Raw genomic sequence first — 16,458 nt, forward strand, 5'->3', positions numbered from 1 at the left:
GGGCAGAGAACGGGAGCGCGCCCGCCGGCTGCTTTCGCAGGATCAGCGCCCACCGCCCGGCTCGCCGGCTTCTTCTCCCCCCACCTCTTGTCCTGCTGCGAACAGAGACCAGAACTTGTAAGAAGAGCGGCCATCCCAGCCCCGTTGCAGCCTCAAGCCCAGCGCTCTTTCGAATGCAGTTCAGCAGATGCAAACCCAATCCTCCTCTTCCTGTTCGCAAAGAGCCTTCTATAGAAACAGCCTCAGGAGCATTAAAAGGTGGTGCAAACAAAAGCTGGAATGGCTTTGAGACTTTTAAATTCCCCGAGTGGGGCTCGAACCTTCAGCCCCCGGGTCAAAGACAGCAGCGGGCAACTGCGGGGGGAAATGTGGGTTTTTCTCCCCCGAAACCTCTCTCTCGTGCGCACGCGTGAGCGAAGGGAGCTGAAGTGCGACGCCTACTGACCAATTGCGGAAGCGCGCCTTTGAATTTGCCCCCCGCGGCGACCAGTCCCCCCCCCCCCGCCTTCCAGTCGCGCATGGAGACCGATCAATAACCTCTGAGAAGCCTGGGCAGATGCGCCGCCCGGTTCACGGGCAGTTGCTTGGAGGCCTGGCAGCCGCCTCGCTGCTCCCCTTTGCTGGCTCTGTTCCTGGAAGGCCAAGGCGGGCTCGGCCGCGCTTGCAGCGCCGCGGGAGAGAACTCACTCCAGGTTGCAAGCCATTGAGAGGGCAGCCGCTCCAGGCTCAGGAGGGGCAGCCAGGCGCCAGTTTCTCAATACGTAGATCACTATCAGAAATAAAACTGTTGGCGCGCCGTTTCTTTGATACTATTTAATTCTCCATCCTGGCATGCATTAAAAGAGATTGCCATTCCCATACCGGGAGTCGAACCCGGGCCGCCTGGGTGAAAACCAGGAATCCTAACCGCTAGACCATATGGGAGTGAGATAGAGGAAGAGCTTTTGGCTTAGAACCTAAACAGAGCAAGGAAATGCAGCAGAAATGGGGAAATCCTCCTTTTGCCAGTCATATCAAGGTACGTACTTGCTTTTGCAAGCACTTCTGCAAACGGCTGAGAAACCCACAAAGAAACCTTAATCTGCTTCTACATGTTACACCCATAATGCACCAGATTTTCCAATGCTTCCCTTTCCTTCCAGTTGCCACACCCACAACCGGTGTCCCTCCCTTGCAAACTTTGTTTTTTCACTCTATCCTTTAACTTCTTCTGTAAAATATTGGCAGGAATCAATTAGCTGAGAGTAAAAACAGGGACGCAGGTGGCGCTGTGGGTAAAAGCCTCAGCGCCTAGGGCTTGCCGATCGAAAGGTCGGCGGTTCGAATCCCTGCGGCGGGGTGCGCTCCCGCTGCTCGGTCCCAGCGCCTGCCAACCTAGCAGTTCGAAAGCACCTCCGGGTGCAAGTAGATAAATAGGGACCGCTTACCAGCGGGAATTAAACGGCGTTTCCGTGTGCGGCTCTGGCTCTGGCCAGAGCAGCGATGTCACGCTGGCCACGTGACCCGGAAGTGTCTCCGGACAGCGCTGGCCCCTGGCCTCTTGAGTGAGATGGGCGCACAACCCCAGAGTCTGTCAAGACTGGCCCGTACGGGCAGGGGTACCTTTACCTTTACCTTTAAACACACTTGGTCACCCCAGTTCAATCCTGGCTGGATAGTGATCTTTTCAAAGCTACAAACTCGTGTGAAATTGCCCCTGCGCTGTTCTCTGCTCTGGTTTCCAGTCCTTCACTCTTCAATTGTTGACAGCTCTCCCACAATCTTAATCCTTTTCAAAGGACACCATTCACACATTCAAGCTGTCAGTTCTGAAACTATGTGTGATGTAACACTTAAGAATGTAAACATTTTCTGTATTGTGAGCTTATATAAGCCTCATTGTATTCACCTTAATATGCAGTTACATGACTACTTCCCATAATAATTATAACATCATTTCCAAAGTAAGTCTGCACTGTCCCTCCCCCTCTGCAGGGCTGCCCTGAACAGCTCAGCTGGTTAGAGCAGGTGCTGATAATGCCAAGGTTGCAAGTCTGATCCCTAGATCCATCTGTCTCAGGATACAATGCTGCATGTTCCTGCATTGCAGGGGTTGGACTAGATGAGCCTCAGGATCCCTTCCAACTCTACAATTCTGATTCTACAAACTTGAAATTTATGTTGAGGGAGAAAATGATAGAAAGAGGATGTATCAGAGGCCAAGTAGGATCACTTTCTGGAAAATTTGCAGGAGCTTTTAGGGTAGCAGGAAGGAGAAGAGAGTGGTAGTCTATTTTAAATCCATTACATTTTTATGGTGCTTAATTTCAGTGGTGTGGCAAGGGAGGTTTTTAAGCAGAGGTTGGATGGTCATCTGTCATGGATGCTTCAGTTGAGATTCCTGCTTTGTGGACTAGAAGACTCTCAGAATCTTTCCAGTGCTACAATTATACTCCCCTCCCCCCAAAAAGAAACAGTATAAAATAGTCCCTTTCTATCTAGCATTGGGACGCGGGTGGCGCTGTGGGTTAAAACACAGAGCCTAGGACTTGCCGATCAGAAGGTCGGCGGTTTGAATCCCTGCAAAGGGGTGAGCTCCCGTTGCTCGGTCCCTGCTCCTGCACACCTAGCAGTTCGAAAGCACGTCAAAGTGCAAGTAGACAAATAGGTACCGCTTTGGCAGGAAGATAAACGGCATTTCCATGCGCTGTTCTGGTTCACCAGAAGCGGCTTAGTCATGCTGGCCACATGACCCGGAAGCTATACGCCAGCTCCCTTGGCCAATAAAGCGAGATGAGCGCCGCAACCCCAGAGTCGATCACGACTGGACCTAATGGTCAGGGGTCCCTTTATCTTTATCTAGCATTACCAAATGTTATGTACCTCATCTCAGTTCGACCTCAGCTAGTGAAGAGGTGGCCCAAAGGATTTTAAAGTGTTTGCAGACAAGAGTTAATACTGGATCTTTATCTGTTTCAAAGACATCCCCCTCACTGATTGAGAACATACAAAAATAAGAGGAAAAAACCTACAATCATATTGTAATGTGGTCCTGAGAATTATGGAAAAGGCAGGATGAGAGTAAGGCTCTGGACAAGGCTGACCAGCATTTCAAAAAGAACCAGGACACAGATATCCACAAACAAGGTTTCCAGATGTTTCTGAAGCCCTTATTTATTAAGTACAGCTAAAAAATACATGGAGCAAGCGGCTTCTGGGATGCATCCCAATAAATACAGGCCCCATTCTTCTATCTATGCTCTCAGCGGAGAGATGGTTATAGCTCTTCAAGGGCAGCGTTGCTTTTCCCTTGCTACAAGTTTGTGCTTTTCCCCCAGCAATGCATGGTAATGTCTCTGTGTGGTCTCAATGTCACTCTGTAACGAGGCGATTTCTGCAGCCAGTTGAATTCCTAGAACAGAAGAGGGTGAGAGGCAGTTGAGATGATGCATCATGGAAGAGAACCTGGAACATTCCCCCTAAGGCAGGCAGGAGGGGGGCGGTGCCTGTGGTCCCCCTCCAGGTCTCATAAATCCCAGCCAACAAAGACAATGGAATGAGGAGACTTGCAGTGCAGCAACTGAGAGCCAAAGGTTCCTCACAGCAGCTGTATGATGTGTTCACTGAGAGGACTTCAGGCAACAGAAAAGGAGATTTTGGGAAACGTGTGTCTCTGGAGGGACCAAATCCAGCATCCTAGGATCACTCAAAGGGGTATAAGTAACAGCACAGTCCTTGCCACCACTTGTGGTATTCAGCTGAGCTAGCTTTCAGTGTTGGGCACATAAGACTTTCATCAGGGGCAGAGCAACATCCCTGCTTGCTTCCACAGTGTGTCAGGATCAATGACAACTTTCAGATTTACCCATCTGTACAGCCCCAATGCCTTTTGACAGAAAGAGAAACGAGGGCTGTGCTCTCAGAAGACTCTTCATTGCTCTTTGGGGTACAATGAGAAGGGGAAGGAAGAACAGGTTGTGTGGAGTGTATGAGCAGCCATTTCTCTCACCTTCTTGGAAAGTCCTTTGGGCTTGTCGGAGGCTTTGGGGCACAAGGATTCCAAACCATGTCAGGGGATTTTGATGCCCTGATCCCTCGGCAGCCTTGTGGGAGGCCTTTGGGGGCTGGGCTGGAGCCTGTGCTTTCCCTGGACCTTTTCGCCATCGTAGAACTGGAAACATTAAAGCAACACCTTTACTAGGCAGGAACTTAGCGGTAAGAAAAACACACAACATTCTAAGTCTTTGGTCACACCCACCCCAGTCAGTTCCCTGCCACTGGCCTATTGTTGAGAACTAGGATTTCTCGACTTCCAGGTTAGCGCCATCAGCTAATGGCGGATTCCTTCCGATCCGGAGGGACTAGCTCCGTGGAAATTGGGTCTATACCGCTACGGCGAAGCGGGGACGCTACAGAAATCATAGGCGGGTGAAGCCTGTGAATGTGGGACTCGGTGGGCACCCTTTGCGCCCCCCCAACTCGCAAGGAGACCCGTTTACGGGCTTCGGAGCGGAGCGGGGTGAGCGGCGCGGTGCTGTGAGTCAACTGCTTTTTTCGTGGAGCGAAGCCGCACAGCCGTTGCTGGAGAGCGCTGACTTTTTCTTGTGGACAATTGGATTTTAAACAACAACCCGTGAGTAGAACGGAAATTGGGCTTTTAAAGTATTTTTAAATTGGAACTGATCGGGGAAGGTCTAAACAGGAAGTCCACCTCCCCTTTCTGTAAATAAACTGAAGCAAAGAATTTGTTAACTAAGGTCGTGGAGAGTCTTACGTAAAGGATTTAAATTCCACTGATTGAAACTACTATTAATATTTTTTTTAGAAGCAGGGAAGCCTGCAGGTGAGGGTTAAAATTTGGGAACTGAAGCGCCACTTCCCTAAACCCGGGAGCAGTCTGTGAGAGCCCATTGACGGATAAATCTGACAGCTGTCAAGCTAGCTGTCAAGATATAAGCTAGCTATCAAGATACAAAAGAAGGACTGTTTCTACTGTCCGTCTTTGTATTTAAAAAGAAGGAAGGAATTGTTACAATCTTACGTTTGGGACCTTTGGGACTGTGCTGGAAGGAGTGATAAAAGGAACTTGTGTCCCTCTAGAGGGAGCTTTGGGATATTGTCGTAAGGATGCAGCTGGGAAATTGCTTTTAAAGATAAAAGTTCTGAGAAACTAGTTTTGACCTTGGACTGTTTAAGGATGGCGGTCGGGAAGGAAGTCGAGTGTGAATTGAACAGAACACTTTATCTCTTGGGAAAGCTGCAAGACCAGATAAATGTTATGGCTATCAATGTTATAATCTTGGGAACAAAAGTGGGCATTAGTAAAGAAGTTGACAAGAACCTGGCACAGGAATCTGAGAAGGAGAAATTTGTTGTGATTAAAGTGATGCAAGGGGGAGCCGTAACCCTACAGAGGCAAATGGTGGATTATAATTCGAGGCCTTACATGATGGCAACTAGGAGGAGCCAGTTTTTGGAGATGGAAGCCTGACTTGGTTTGGGAAATGAAAGATGGAGAGATCACCCTATGTGGAGATCAAATGACTTTTGGGATATAAATCTGAGTCAGGTGGAGGCTGGAGCTTTTGGGGTCTCTGGATTTGAAAGGAGTGTGAAAGAAGATTTGGAATATCCTATAGGCCCTACTTTTAACTATGGAAGTCTGGCATACCTGCTAAGAAGGAATATGACTACCGATGGGCTGGAGCTTCCCCGAGATCTGTTCTTTAACACCAAAGACTACCAAAAAGACCGGCAGAGGAGACATGAAAGAGATATAAGAGCCTCGGACATAAGATCTCCGGGTTGATGGTTTTCCGAGATTGATGGAACTATTGCTAGGGGCTGAAACCGGGGAGGGGAGTTGGTGAAAGAAAATTGGGAATTTAAAATGTATATATTATAATTTGTTTTCTTTCTTTTTCTTTTAATGAGAGATGGGAAAATCGTGGAATGGAATTTTTTCTGACCCTAGGGGAAACGTTTCAAGAATAAGTTTAGATATATAAGTTTTAATGAGAAATAAGATTAAATAAAGTAAAAGTGGATGGTTAATTGGTGAAAGAAAGAATGGGAAACTACAGTATAATAAGATACTGTCCCTGAATAAGTCTGGCCCAACCCATAGCCGCAGACATGCCTTGGACCTGGTGTTTACCTCTATGGATGTTGGTGATCTGACACTAAGTAAAAGCGAAACGAAAGAAGTGCCATGGTCAGATCACTTCCTGGTGCAACTGGACTTCTCTGCGACCCATCCCCTCTGCAGGGAGGTGGGACCAATTCGGATGGTCCGCCCCTGCCACTTAATGGATCCAAATGGTTTCCAGAGAGTGGTAGGGGATGCTTTATCCCATGTTGATGGCCTTTCAGCTGATTCCCTGGTGGCCCGCTGGAATGTGAAGTTAACCAGGGCTATTGACTGTTTGGCTCCGAAGCGCCCTCTCCGATTGCATGGAGGCCGGACAGCCCCGTGGTTTTCCACGGATCTGAGGGCAATGAAACAATCGTTGAGACGGCTAGAGCACCGGTGGTGGATAAATCACTCTGAATCTGACCGGACACAGGTTAGAGCTCAACGTCGAGCCTACCAAGTGGCGATAGCGACGGCGAAGAATTTCTTCACCGCCTCTATTGCATCTGCAGAAAACAGCAGCAGGAGACTTTTTCAGGTGGTTCACAATTTAGTGGAACCACCTGCAACATCGGGGCCCAGTACGGGCCACATGTTCTCCTGCAATGATTTTGCTAAGTTTTTTGCAGATAAAATCGCTCAGATTCGGGAAGAAGTAGACTCCACCGTGGGAGCACTGCCAGGGCGGGAGAGTGCCAGAGACCTGTCTAGTCAAGTTGCATGGGATCAATTCCAATCTGTTACCTCTGAGGATGTGGACAGGCTGCTTGGACGAGTGAAGCCAACCACCTGTCTCCTGGATCCTTGCCCATCCTGGCTTATAAAAGCTAGCCGGGAAGGACTGGGCGATGGGCTTCATGGGGTGGTAAATGCTTCCCTCCGTGAGGGAGCCTTCCCAGACCCGCTGAAAGAGGCGGTTATTAAACCGCTTCTTAAAAACCATCTTTAGATGCGGCCACGATGGCCAACTACCGCCCAGTCTCAAATCTTCCATTCTTGGGCAAGGTGACTGAGCGAGTGGTTGCTGAACAACTCCAGGCACGCCTGGAAGAAGCGGACCATTTGGATCCCTTCCAATCGGGATTCAGGCCTCATCATGGGACAGAAACTGCCTTGGTCGCACTAGTTGATGATCTCCGGCGGGCTAGGGACAAAGGTGAGAGCTGTTTCCTAGTTCTGCTGGATCTTTCAGCGGCATTTGATACCATCGACCATAACATCCTTCTGGACCGTCTTGAGGGGCTGGGAGCTGGGGGCACTGTCATACAGTGGTTCCGCTCCTTCCTCCTGGGCTGTGTTCAGAAAGTGGTGGTGGGGGATGAGTGTTCAGACCCCTGGGCTCTCACTTGTGGGGTGCCTCAGGGTTCTGTCCTCTCCCCCATGCTTTTCAACATTTACATGCAGCTGCTGGGAGAGATCATCAGGAGGTTTGGGCTGGGTGTTCATCAGTATGCAGATGATACCCAGCTCTACCTCTCTTTTAAATCAGAACCAATGAAGGCGGTGAAGTGTGTGAGTGTCTGGAGGCGGTTGGAGGATGGATGGCGGCTAACAGATTGAGGTTGAATCCTGACAAGACAGAAGTACTGTTTTTGGGGGACAGGAGGCGGGCAGGTGTGGAGGATTCCCTGGTCCTGAATGGGGTAACTGTGCCCCTGAAGGACCAGGTGCGTAGCCTGGGAGTCATTTTGGACTCACAGCTGTCCACGGAGGCACAGGTCAAATCTGTGTCCAGGGCAGCTGTTTACCAGCTCCATCTGGTACGTAGGCTGAGACCCTATCTGCCTGCGGACTGTTTCGCCAGAGTGGTGCATGCTCTGGTTATCTCCCGCTTGGACTATTGCAATGCGCTCTACGTGGGGCTACCTTTGAAGGTGACTCGGAAACTACAACTAATCCAGAATGCGGCAGCTAGACTGGTGACTGGGGGCGGCCGCCGAGACCATATAACACCGGTCTTGAAAGACCTACATTGGCTCCCAGTATGTTTCCAAGCACAATTCAAAGTGTTGGTGCTGACCTTTAAAGCCCTAAACCGCCTCGGTCCAGTATACCTGAAGGAGCGTCTCCACCCCCATCGTTCTGCCCGGACGCTGAGGTCCAGCGTAGAGGGCCTTCTGGCGGTTCCCTCATTGCGAGAAGCCAAGTTACAGGGAACCAGGCAGAGGGCCTTCTCGGTAGTGGCGCCTGCCCTGTGGAATGCCCTCCCACAAGATGTCAAAGTGATAAACAACTACCTGACATTCAGAAGACATCTTTAGGCAGCCCTGTTCAGTGAAGTTTTTAACGTGTGATATTTTAGTGTATTTTTGGTTTCTATGGAAGCCGCCCATATTATAAGATACAGTGGTGCCCCACAAGACGAATGCCTCGCTAAACGAAAAACCCGCAAGACGAAAGGGTTTTCCGATTTTTTAGCGGCTTCGCATGACGAATTTCCCTATGGGCTTGCTTCGCAAGACGAAAGCCCATAGGGAAATCTCCGGGGACAGCGGGGAAGCGCAGCACCTGTCCTGAAGGCTTGCGGTGGGAGGTCCGGGAAAAGAGGAGAAGGCGCGCGATTCTCCTCTGTTCCCGGGGCTTGCGGTGGGAGGAAGGTTTTCCTCCCCACCGCCAACATTCAGAAGGCTGTTCTGAAGGCTGGCGGTGGGAAGAAAAGCCCTTCTCCCGCCTTCAGAAGAGTTCCCCGCAGGGCTCCCCAAGCTGTGAATGTCTGCCCCGCGCGAGGGGCGCTCTCCTTAAGAGCGCCCCTCGTGCGGGGCATCAGGCTGCTATCCGCAGCTTGGAGAGCCCTGCGGGGAAGTCCTGCAGGGCTCCCCAAGCTGCAGATGTCTGCCCCGCGCGAGGGGCGCTCTGCTTCAGAGCGTCCCTCGCACCGGGCAGCAGGCTGCTATCCGCAGCCTAGGCAGCCCTGCAGGAACTCTTCTGAAGGCTGGTGGCGGGAGAAGGACTTTTCTTCCCACCGCCAGCCTTCAGAAGGCTGTTCTGAAGGCTGGCGGTGGGGAGAAAAGCCCTTGTCCCCCCCCAGCCTTCAGAAGTGGTCCGGGGACAGACTGTCCCCAGATCTGGTCTGAAGGCGGTCTCCCTAGGAACGCATTAATTGATTTTCAATGCATTCCTATGGGAAACCGTGCTTCGCAAGACGAAAAACTCGCAAGAAGAAAAAACTTGCGGAATGAATTAATTTCGTCTTGCGAGGCACCACTGTATAAGGATAAAAATAAGGTGAAGGATTTGCTGAAATATCTATATGAATTAGAATACAAAGAGGGGAGGTGTGAGGAGGTCAAGGAGATAAGTTAAGAAAGGGAGTTATATTAAGGCTTAATTTGTTCTTTTGCTTTTTTTGTTTTTTGGATTGTATCTTTTTTTTCCTTTTTAGCTGTTTTTGCTTTTTCTATTTTCCTATTTTTATTTTTCTCTTTGATATGTTTTGTCTTTATATATTGTGTTCTTTTTTGTAACCTTTTAAAACCTGAATATTATTTTTTTAAAAAAACAGAACTAGGATTTCTCTCTCTCCTCTTCTGTAATTCTGACATTATAGCAAGTAATAGTAATAATAATAATAATAATAATAATAATAATAATAATATTTATACTCTGCCCATTTGGCTGGGTCTCCCCAGCCACTCTGGGCGGCTTCCAGCAGAATATTAAAATATAATGATTCATCAAATATTAAAAGCTTCCCTAAACAGGCCTGCCTTCAGATGTCTTCTAAAAGTCAGCTGGTTGTTTATTTCTTTGACATCTAATGGGAGGGCATTCCACAGGGCGGGCGCCACCACCCAGAAGGCCCTCTGCCTTGTTCCCTGTAACTTCACTTCTCGCAGTGAGGGAACCGCCAGATGGCTCTCGGAGATGGACTTCAGTGTCTGGGCTGAACGATGGGGGTAGAACGCTCCTTGAGGTATACTGGGCCGAGGCCGTTTAGGGCTTTCAAGGTCAGCACCAACACTTTGAATTGTGCTTGGAAACATACTGGGAACCAATGTAGGTCTTTCAGGACCGGTGTTATGTGGTCTCGGCGGCCGCTCCCAGTCACCATTCTAGCTGCTGCATTCTGGATTAGTTGTAGTTTCCGGGTCACATTCAAAGGTAGCCCCACATAGACCGCATTGCAGTAGTCCAAGGAGGAGATATCCAGAGCATACACCACTCTGGCAAGACAGTGCGCGGACAGGTAGGGTCTCAGCCTGCGTACTAGATGGAGCTGGTAGATAGCTGCCCTGGACACAGAATAGACCTGTGCCTCCATGGACAGCTGTGAGTCCAAAATGACTCCCAGGCTGTGCACCTGGTCCTTCAGGGGCAAAGTTACCCCATTCAGGACCAGGGAATCCTCCACACACACACACCCCATCCCCCAGAAACAGTACTTCTGTCAGGATTCAACCTCAACCCATGAGCTGCCATCCATACTCCAACTGCCTCCAGACACTCACACAGGACCTACATCACCTTCACTGGTTCTGATTTGAAAGAGAGGTAGAGCTGGGTATCATACGCATATTGATGGACACCCAGCCCAACCCCCCGATGGTCTCTCGCAGCGGCTTCATGTAGATGTTGAAAAGCATGGAGAAGAGGACAGAACCCTGAGGCACCCCACAAGTGAGAGCCCAGGGGTCTGAACACTCATCCCCCACCACCACTTTCTGGACATGGCCCAGGAGAAAGGAGCGGAACCACTGTATAACAGTGCCCCCAGCTCCTCTATACAGTCCAGAAGGATGTCGTGGTTGATGGTATCAAAGGCCGCTCAGAGATCCAGCAGAACTAGGAAACAGCTTTCGCCTTTGTCCCTAGCCCGCTGGAGATCATTGACCAGCACGTATGTTTTCTGAGTCTGTTAAATCTTTGTGACTTTCATTACTATTTCCAACAGAAATAAAAAGGACTCCTTTGTGTTTTGTTTATTTAAATAAAGTATTTGTATGTCGTTTTGAAGGCAAAGACATCCTAAGGTATTTTTAAAAAAGATATAGTTGGCTTCATATACACAAGCAGGAACATTATACTTCAAAATCACTTATGGAACAATCCACTTGCAATGCTTCTAGGCCCCAATGATCTTACTTTAACCTACCCATCTGTGATCCTTCTTTTATACCTATTCGCCAATTCCTCCCCCCACCCCAAGATCTCATTAATAATGGCATGAATAGCCAGTTGGCAGGGAGAAATTACACCTCACTATAGCTGCAACTCCTAAAAACACAGATGGCCAGGCATGGGCATTTTGATAAGAGGATCTCTATCCTCAGTTTACTGTAGTCCCAAACATATCCCATTGCGACCAGCCTTGTGGTTTGCACACTCACCTTGCTCACTAGGGCCAATTTCCTCCACAGCATCTGTAGCTGTTGGTTTGGCAGCCTTCACATCCTCTGACACCACATGAAACCCCATCTGACCATTGTCTTTCTTTCTAGACAGAGTAGAGAAACAGCAAAATGTAAGATTGAATCTATAGTAATAACTAATTCACTCGTAGACCTCAGAAGAGCCTCCACCAACCTGGTGCCCTCCAGATATTTGGCTAACAGTTCCCATCAGCCCCAGCCAACATCCTCCACAGTCTGGGATTATAGCAGTTGGAGTCCTGCAACATCCGGAGGGCACGAGATTGGGGTAGACTCCCCTAAGCAATGGCAGTATCGCCATTTGGTGCTCCATGTGTAAATGAGTAGTTAGGCAATAAGGGAAACGGGGGGGGGGGATTCCACGAATGAATCCTGTCAGCACAAGGATTTCTAGGGGTTGCTCGAGCCCCTAAAGCAGATTTAGAGCACTTTAAAAAAATGACTTCCGGGTTGGCACCGACTTCCGGGTTGGCGCCATCACCGAATGGCGGACTCCCTCCGAGCTCCGGAGGGAGCCTGCTCGGCAGGGGCTGGGTTCTACCGCGCCGGCGATGCGGGGACCCTCAAAAACCATGGGCGCTGAAACCCATGGGCATGGTGACTCGGCGGGCACCGTTTGCGCCCCCCCGACCCGCGAAGGAGCCTTTTTAAAGGCTGCGGAGCGGGTGACAGGGGTGGTGGTGCTGTGAGTCCTCCGCTTCCCCTGCCGAGCGAAGCCGCATGCCATTCGACGGAGAGCGCTGACTTCTTCCATTGAAAATTTGGTTTTTAAAAGAATAACCCGTGAGTAATTGGAACTTGGATTAAAAAAGGGGGGAAATTCTATTTAAATTCGGAGCGAGCGGGGGAGGTGCAAAAAGGAAGTCAGCCTCCCCCCTGTTGTAGAGGAGCTAAAGCAAAGGATTTGACAACTAAGATCGAGTGCAACCTTTTTTTGATAAAGTTATTAACTTCGCGATGGAAAATTATAAGACTGGGCTGGAGGAGAAAAGTGGAATGTGAATTAAAATGCAACCCCCCCCCCCCCGGAAACCCCGGGAGCGATCTGTAAGAGTGCCGGGAGAGGAGAAATAGAGGTTTTGACAGCTGTCAAAGGAGCTGTCAAAGCGGAAGAACAAAAAGAGAACTTTGTTACGAGGACTTTGCTGGTCACATTTGTTACAAATTGGAGATAAATTGTTTAAAACAAGGAATAATAAGTTACTTTGACTGTTGGGTGTGATCGGGAAGGAAACTGAGTTACTATAATCCCTCTAGAGGAGCTGTGGGACACTACAAGTATTGCTGGCATCGAATTTGAATAGGACCTTTTATCGCCTGGGAAACTGCAGAAATGGAACACTATTTTGTCTACAGAGGTCTACACACTAAAGGAGACAATAGATTTATCTATTGAAGAATGGAAGGGACTTGACGTAATGTTTTGTTCCTGAATAACAAAGCCTCTGCAGAGGAATTAGAAGCTTTTTGGAATTAGAACATTTGTGCAGGAGAGCAGGGAAAAAAAAAAAAGAGGAGGAGAGAGAACAACAAGAACAATAAGAATAACAAGAACTGGACAAAGTTGGAAGATAGACTCCTTCCAAGATTGGACATGTGAAACCAAAGATGACCAAAAGATGGCAAAGACTAATAAAAAGACGGCAAAGCGGACTGGTGAAGGACTGTGGTTTAGATGTGGGAGCTCCAGGATGACAGTAGACATTGATGGACATTGGGAACGCAACTGGGAAAGGGGGGAGGGAAATTTGGAATCCAAAGGGTGTTAAATTACATTTTATTCTGTTTTTTATCTTTCTGTTTATCTTAATCTATATTGCATATTAAAGAGGGGAACTCGTGGAAGGGAACAGGTCAATTTTAGGGGATGGGAAAATATTTTTATTTTTTTTTAAATTGGGCCAATGATAATAATTTTAAAATTTGGGGTAAGAATTTGTTGAATCTATTTGAAAGAATTGGAATACAAGAGGGGGAGGGGAGGGGAAGTCCTGGAAAGATGCCAATGAAAATAAGGTTTTAAATTTGGATGTTTTTCTTTTTCTGTTATATTTGAAAATCTTTAATAAATATTATTAAAAAAATAAAAAATAAAAAAATGTGCAAGCAGAAATGTTATTTATTTCATAAAAGTTATATCCTGCTTCACTTCAGAAATCCTTGCATTGACCAAAAATTCGTCTTAAGTGTCACATTGGATTCCACCCAAAGAAAGTACTGCTGAAATGTTATTGCAAAAAGTAAATAGTGGAATTGCAATTTAAGTCAGGAATAGGGAATTCGTGGCCCTTCAGATGTTGTTGGCCGACAGCTCTGGTCAGCTCCTCTATGCAATACAAGCAGCACAGATACCCATCTAGAGCTAAAATCTGTCAAGGAGAGAAATAAAGCTGGAAGTCACCAAAACCAACAGGAAAGAATACTGGCTGTTCTGCCTCCCCTCTCCTATTATTTCATAGGCTCTCACTTGCTCCATGGGATTCCACCCTCCAAATTCTGATATTTCCTGCTCTCACCTAGTTTTCACCTGAACCATTGGAGTCATCTGATGTCCATACTGAAGGGGAGAGACAGATTTGTTACCCATGGCATAGCGGGACTTGGAGAGCGAGAACCAACCCTGGGGAAGAAATCACCACCACAAAATGTTAAGAGATGAGGCTTCTCTCTTTAGAAAGAATCTTCCTCAGTGGGCACCTTCTGAGAAAATTTTGTTCTTGGCCAGATCCCCACAAGAGGCAATGGGCAAAGGGCTACAGAGCAGCAACCATGGAGTGGGGGGGGGGGGAGAAGAGGAAGGGGACCCAGGGGTGGTAGAAGTGCCCTTCACCTTTATGCAACTCCCCCAAACCCAAGTCTCACCTGCTCTATCAAGTTGTTAAAAGCTTTCCTCTTGGTCTGGAGCATCTCCAGAGTATCAAAAAGGTGGAGGATGACCTGGTCCAACTCCTCACATACTTCAGCTGGTCCTGCATTCTGTGCTGGAGCCATCTGAAATGAAACCCCTGTAACTGCAACTGCATCTCCTCACACTCGGCTCACCTCTTTTGCCCCCTCCACTGCTGTCTGTCTAAGACTAGATTGCAAGCTCTTGTCTTTGTTCTATGTTGTTCTGTAAAGAATTATGTAAGAGGATAGCACTATAAAAGCAGCAGCACTCTGCTTGCTAGTTCTACTGTTTGTCATGTCCTCTGCAGAAAACGTAGAGCGAAAATACTTTACCCAAGGCAAAAGGAAAGTAGTAGCCGCCCCAGGTGCGGATGGACTACAACTCCTGCAATCTCTGGCGGGAACCACCACCAGGAGGGTCACAGGTTCCCCATTTCTGCCTTTGGAGCAACCCAAGTACCTTCTGCACCAAGTGGGGTCCAACTTAATCCTAGGCAGGTTCACTCAGAAGTAAACCCCATTTCATCCTGTGGGATTTCCTCCTAATCTCATCTGTGTGCTGAGCATGGGCTGAATTCGGCAAAAGGTGCACTCCTTCACTCCTTGTTAGGCCAATTACAGAAACGGCTATCTGAAACTGTAACATGATGGGCAGTAGGGGCCTTATCCACACTTACCTTTGCGCTTTTATATATGCTGGAAGCCACCCAAGGTGGTTGGGGCAACCTAGTCAGATGGGCGGGGTACAAAGAATAAATTTTTTATTATTATTATTATTATTATTATTATTATTACTACTACTACTACTACTACTACCACACCACCTCCCCCCCTTTAAAGCTCCACGTGTGAGTGCCCCCCCCCTTTCTCCAGAGCTTTGTTCTGATTCCGCTTTAAAGAGCAGGTTTTTGCAGGGAAAGCTCTGGAGCAAGAGCCAAGGCGCTGGGAGCGAGCTTCGCGGTGCCTGCCTCGCCTGGAGAGAGGGGGCCTCGCGCGACGCGGCGCCCGGAGGACGAGGCTTCCCGACCCCTCGGCGGTTCGGCGCTTCCTGCTCACGTGACCCGAAGCGAGGCTCCTCCTCCTTAACCACCATCGAGCTACTGTACAGCAATTCCTCGCTCCGATCTCTCGGCCTCCGTAGCGGCCTTGAGGCCGCCGCGGAGGCCGCTTTCCGAGGCAGCAAAGCCCGCCTCCTTCTCAAAGAGGCAGAAGCCGACAGCTCCAAGAAAAAAAGCCTCACTTCTGGTTTCCGTTAGGACCCCCTTAGGAAGTGCGTGAGGATGGAAATGCAAAAGTAGAAATAAGGCCGAGTTCGAAACTCCCTCTCGCTTTGTGCCTTGACAAAAATAACGCCCTCTGTCGGTTGACATCCCTCTGCACCTTTTTCAAAAAAGTTATTACCCTCTCTCATCGGCTGTTGGAACAGAATTCGGGGTTGTTTTAAGCACCAAGGGGAATGTCTAAGTTTGGGGTTCGTAGTTAATTATCCTGGGGAATGGGGCTGTTGGTGAATATGGAAAATTAAGGAGGAAGGAAACCAGGATTTTAAACATTAATTCGGTTGTCTTTCCATCACCCTTGCTGACCATTGCATTCGGGAACCGGAAGTCTAATCAAGAATCCTAAGGGTATCAAGCCCTTTGCTTTGCTACGCCATTGCGCGAGCAGTTTCGCCGCCATCCTTGTTTCTGGCACACCCTTCTAGTCATCCTTCATTTAGCTTCTTTTGCTCCGCCATCTTTCCTGTGGGCAAACGGCCTTCGGGGTTTTCCGCTTGCGTCCTTTTCCGCTCTAGCAGGCTCGCGCTGGCCAATGGGAAGGGGCGGTAAGGCAGGAAGGGGCGAGATCTTCCGGCGCGAGGTGGAGTCCGGCGTGGTGGGGAAGCAGCATGGTGAGGAGCCGGCGGCGGCGGCGGCGGCGGAGGCTTTTCGGGAGCCGCTGGGGAAAGCGCTGCTGGTGCTGTCGGGCGAAGGGGGCCCTGCGAGGCCGGCCGAGGGGCTTCCCGTGGCGCTGCTGGGGAAGCGGTCCAGGGCGGGCCGCGTCCCAGCAGCTGCAGCTCAAACAGGGATCCTGAAGGCTGCCGTGTTG

General features: G+C 49.0%; 1 protein-coding gene across 2 annotated transcripts; it reads right to left on the bottom strand.

The window, feature by feature from the left end:
* Window positions 1-3,114: 3,114 nt before the first annotated feature.
* On the bottom strand, window positions 3,115-15,468 carry VMA22 (vacuolar ATPase assembly factor VMA22). Of its 2 annotated transcripts, XM_079959021.1 has the most exons (8): window positions 15,398-15,468; window positions 15,339-15,358; window positions 15,048-15,096; window positions 14,344-14,472; window positions 13,998-14,101; window positions 11,440-11,546; window positions 3,989-4,150; window positions 3,115-3,391 (listed from the first exon to the last, which is right to left on the bottom strand). In XM_079959021.1, exons 1-8 carry the CDS (start codon window positions 15,461-15,463, stop codon window positions 3,267-3,269), a joined length of 762 nt encoding a protein of 253 aa, XP_079815147.1. In that variant the 5' UTR covers window positions 15,464-15,468; the 3' UTR covers window positions 3,115-3,266. The 2 variants fall into 2 exon arrangements, with proteins under 2 accessions (XP_079815147.1, XP_079815148.1); XM_079959022.1 differs by lacking the exons at window positions 15,339-15,358; window positions 15,398-15,468 and having other exon boundaries at window positions 15,048-15,334.
* Window positions 15,469-16,458: the final 990 nt, after the last annotated feature.

Source organism: Podarcis cretensis (genome assembly GCF_951804945.1).
Source record: "Podarcis cretensis genome assembly, chromosome: 17".
Lineage (NCBI taxonomy): Eukaryota > Metazoa > Chordata > Lepidosauria > Squamata > Lacertidae > Podarcis > Podarcis cretensis.

Excerpts from the sequence above, each read along its gene's own strand:
- VMA22 (XM_079959021.1), bottom strand. The coding sequence starts at position 15,463 with ATGGTGGTTAAGGAGGAGGAGCCTCGCTTCGGGTCACGTGAGCAGGAA. Across the intron at positions 14,473-15,047 it reads GCATATATAAAAGCGCAAAG|ATGGCTCCAGCACAGAATGC; the intron begins GTAAGTGTGGAT and ends GTTTCATTTCAG. Across the intron at positions 14,102-14,343 it reads TTAACAACTTGATAGAGCAG|GGTTGGTTCTCGCTCTCCAA; the intron begins GTGAGACTTGGG and ends TTTCTTCCCCAG.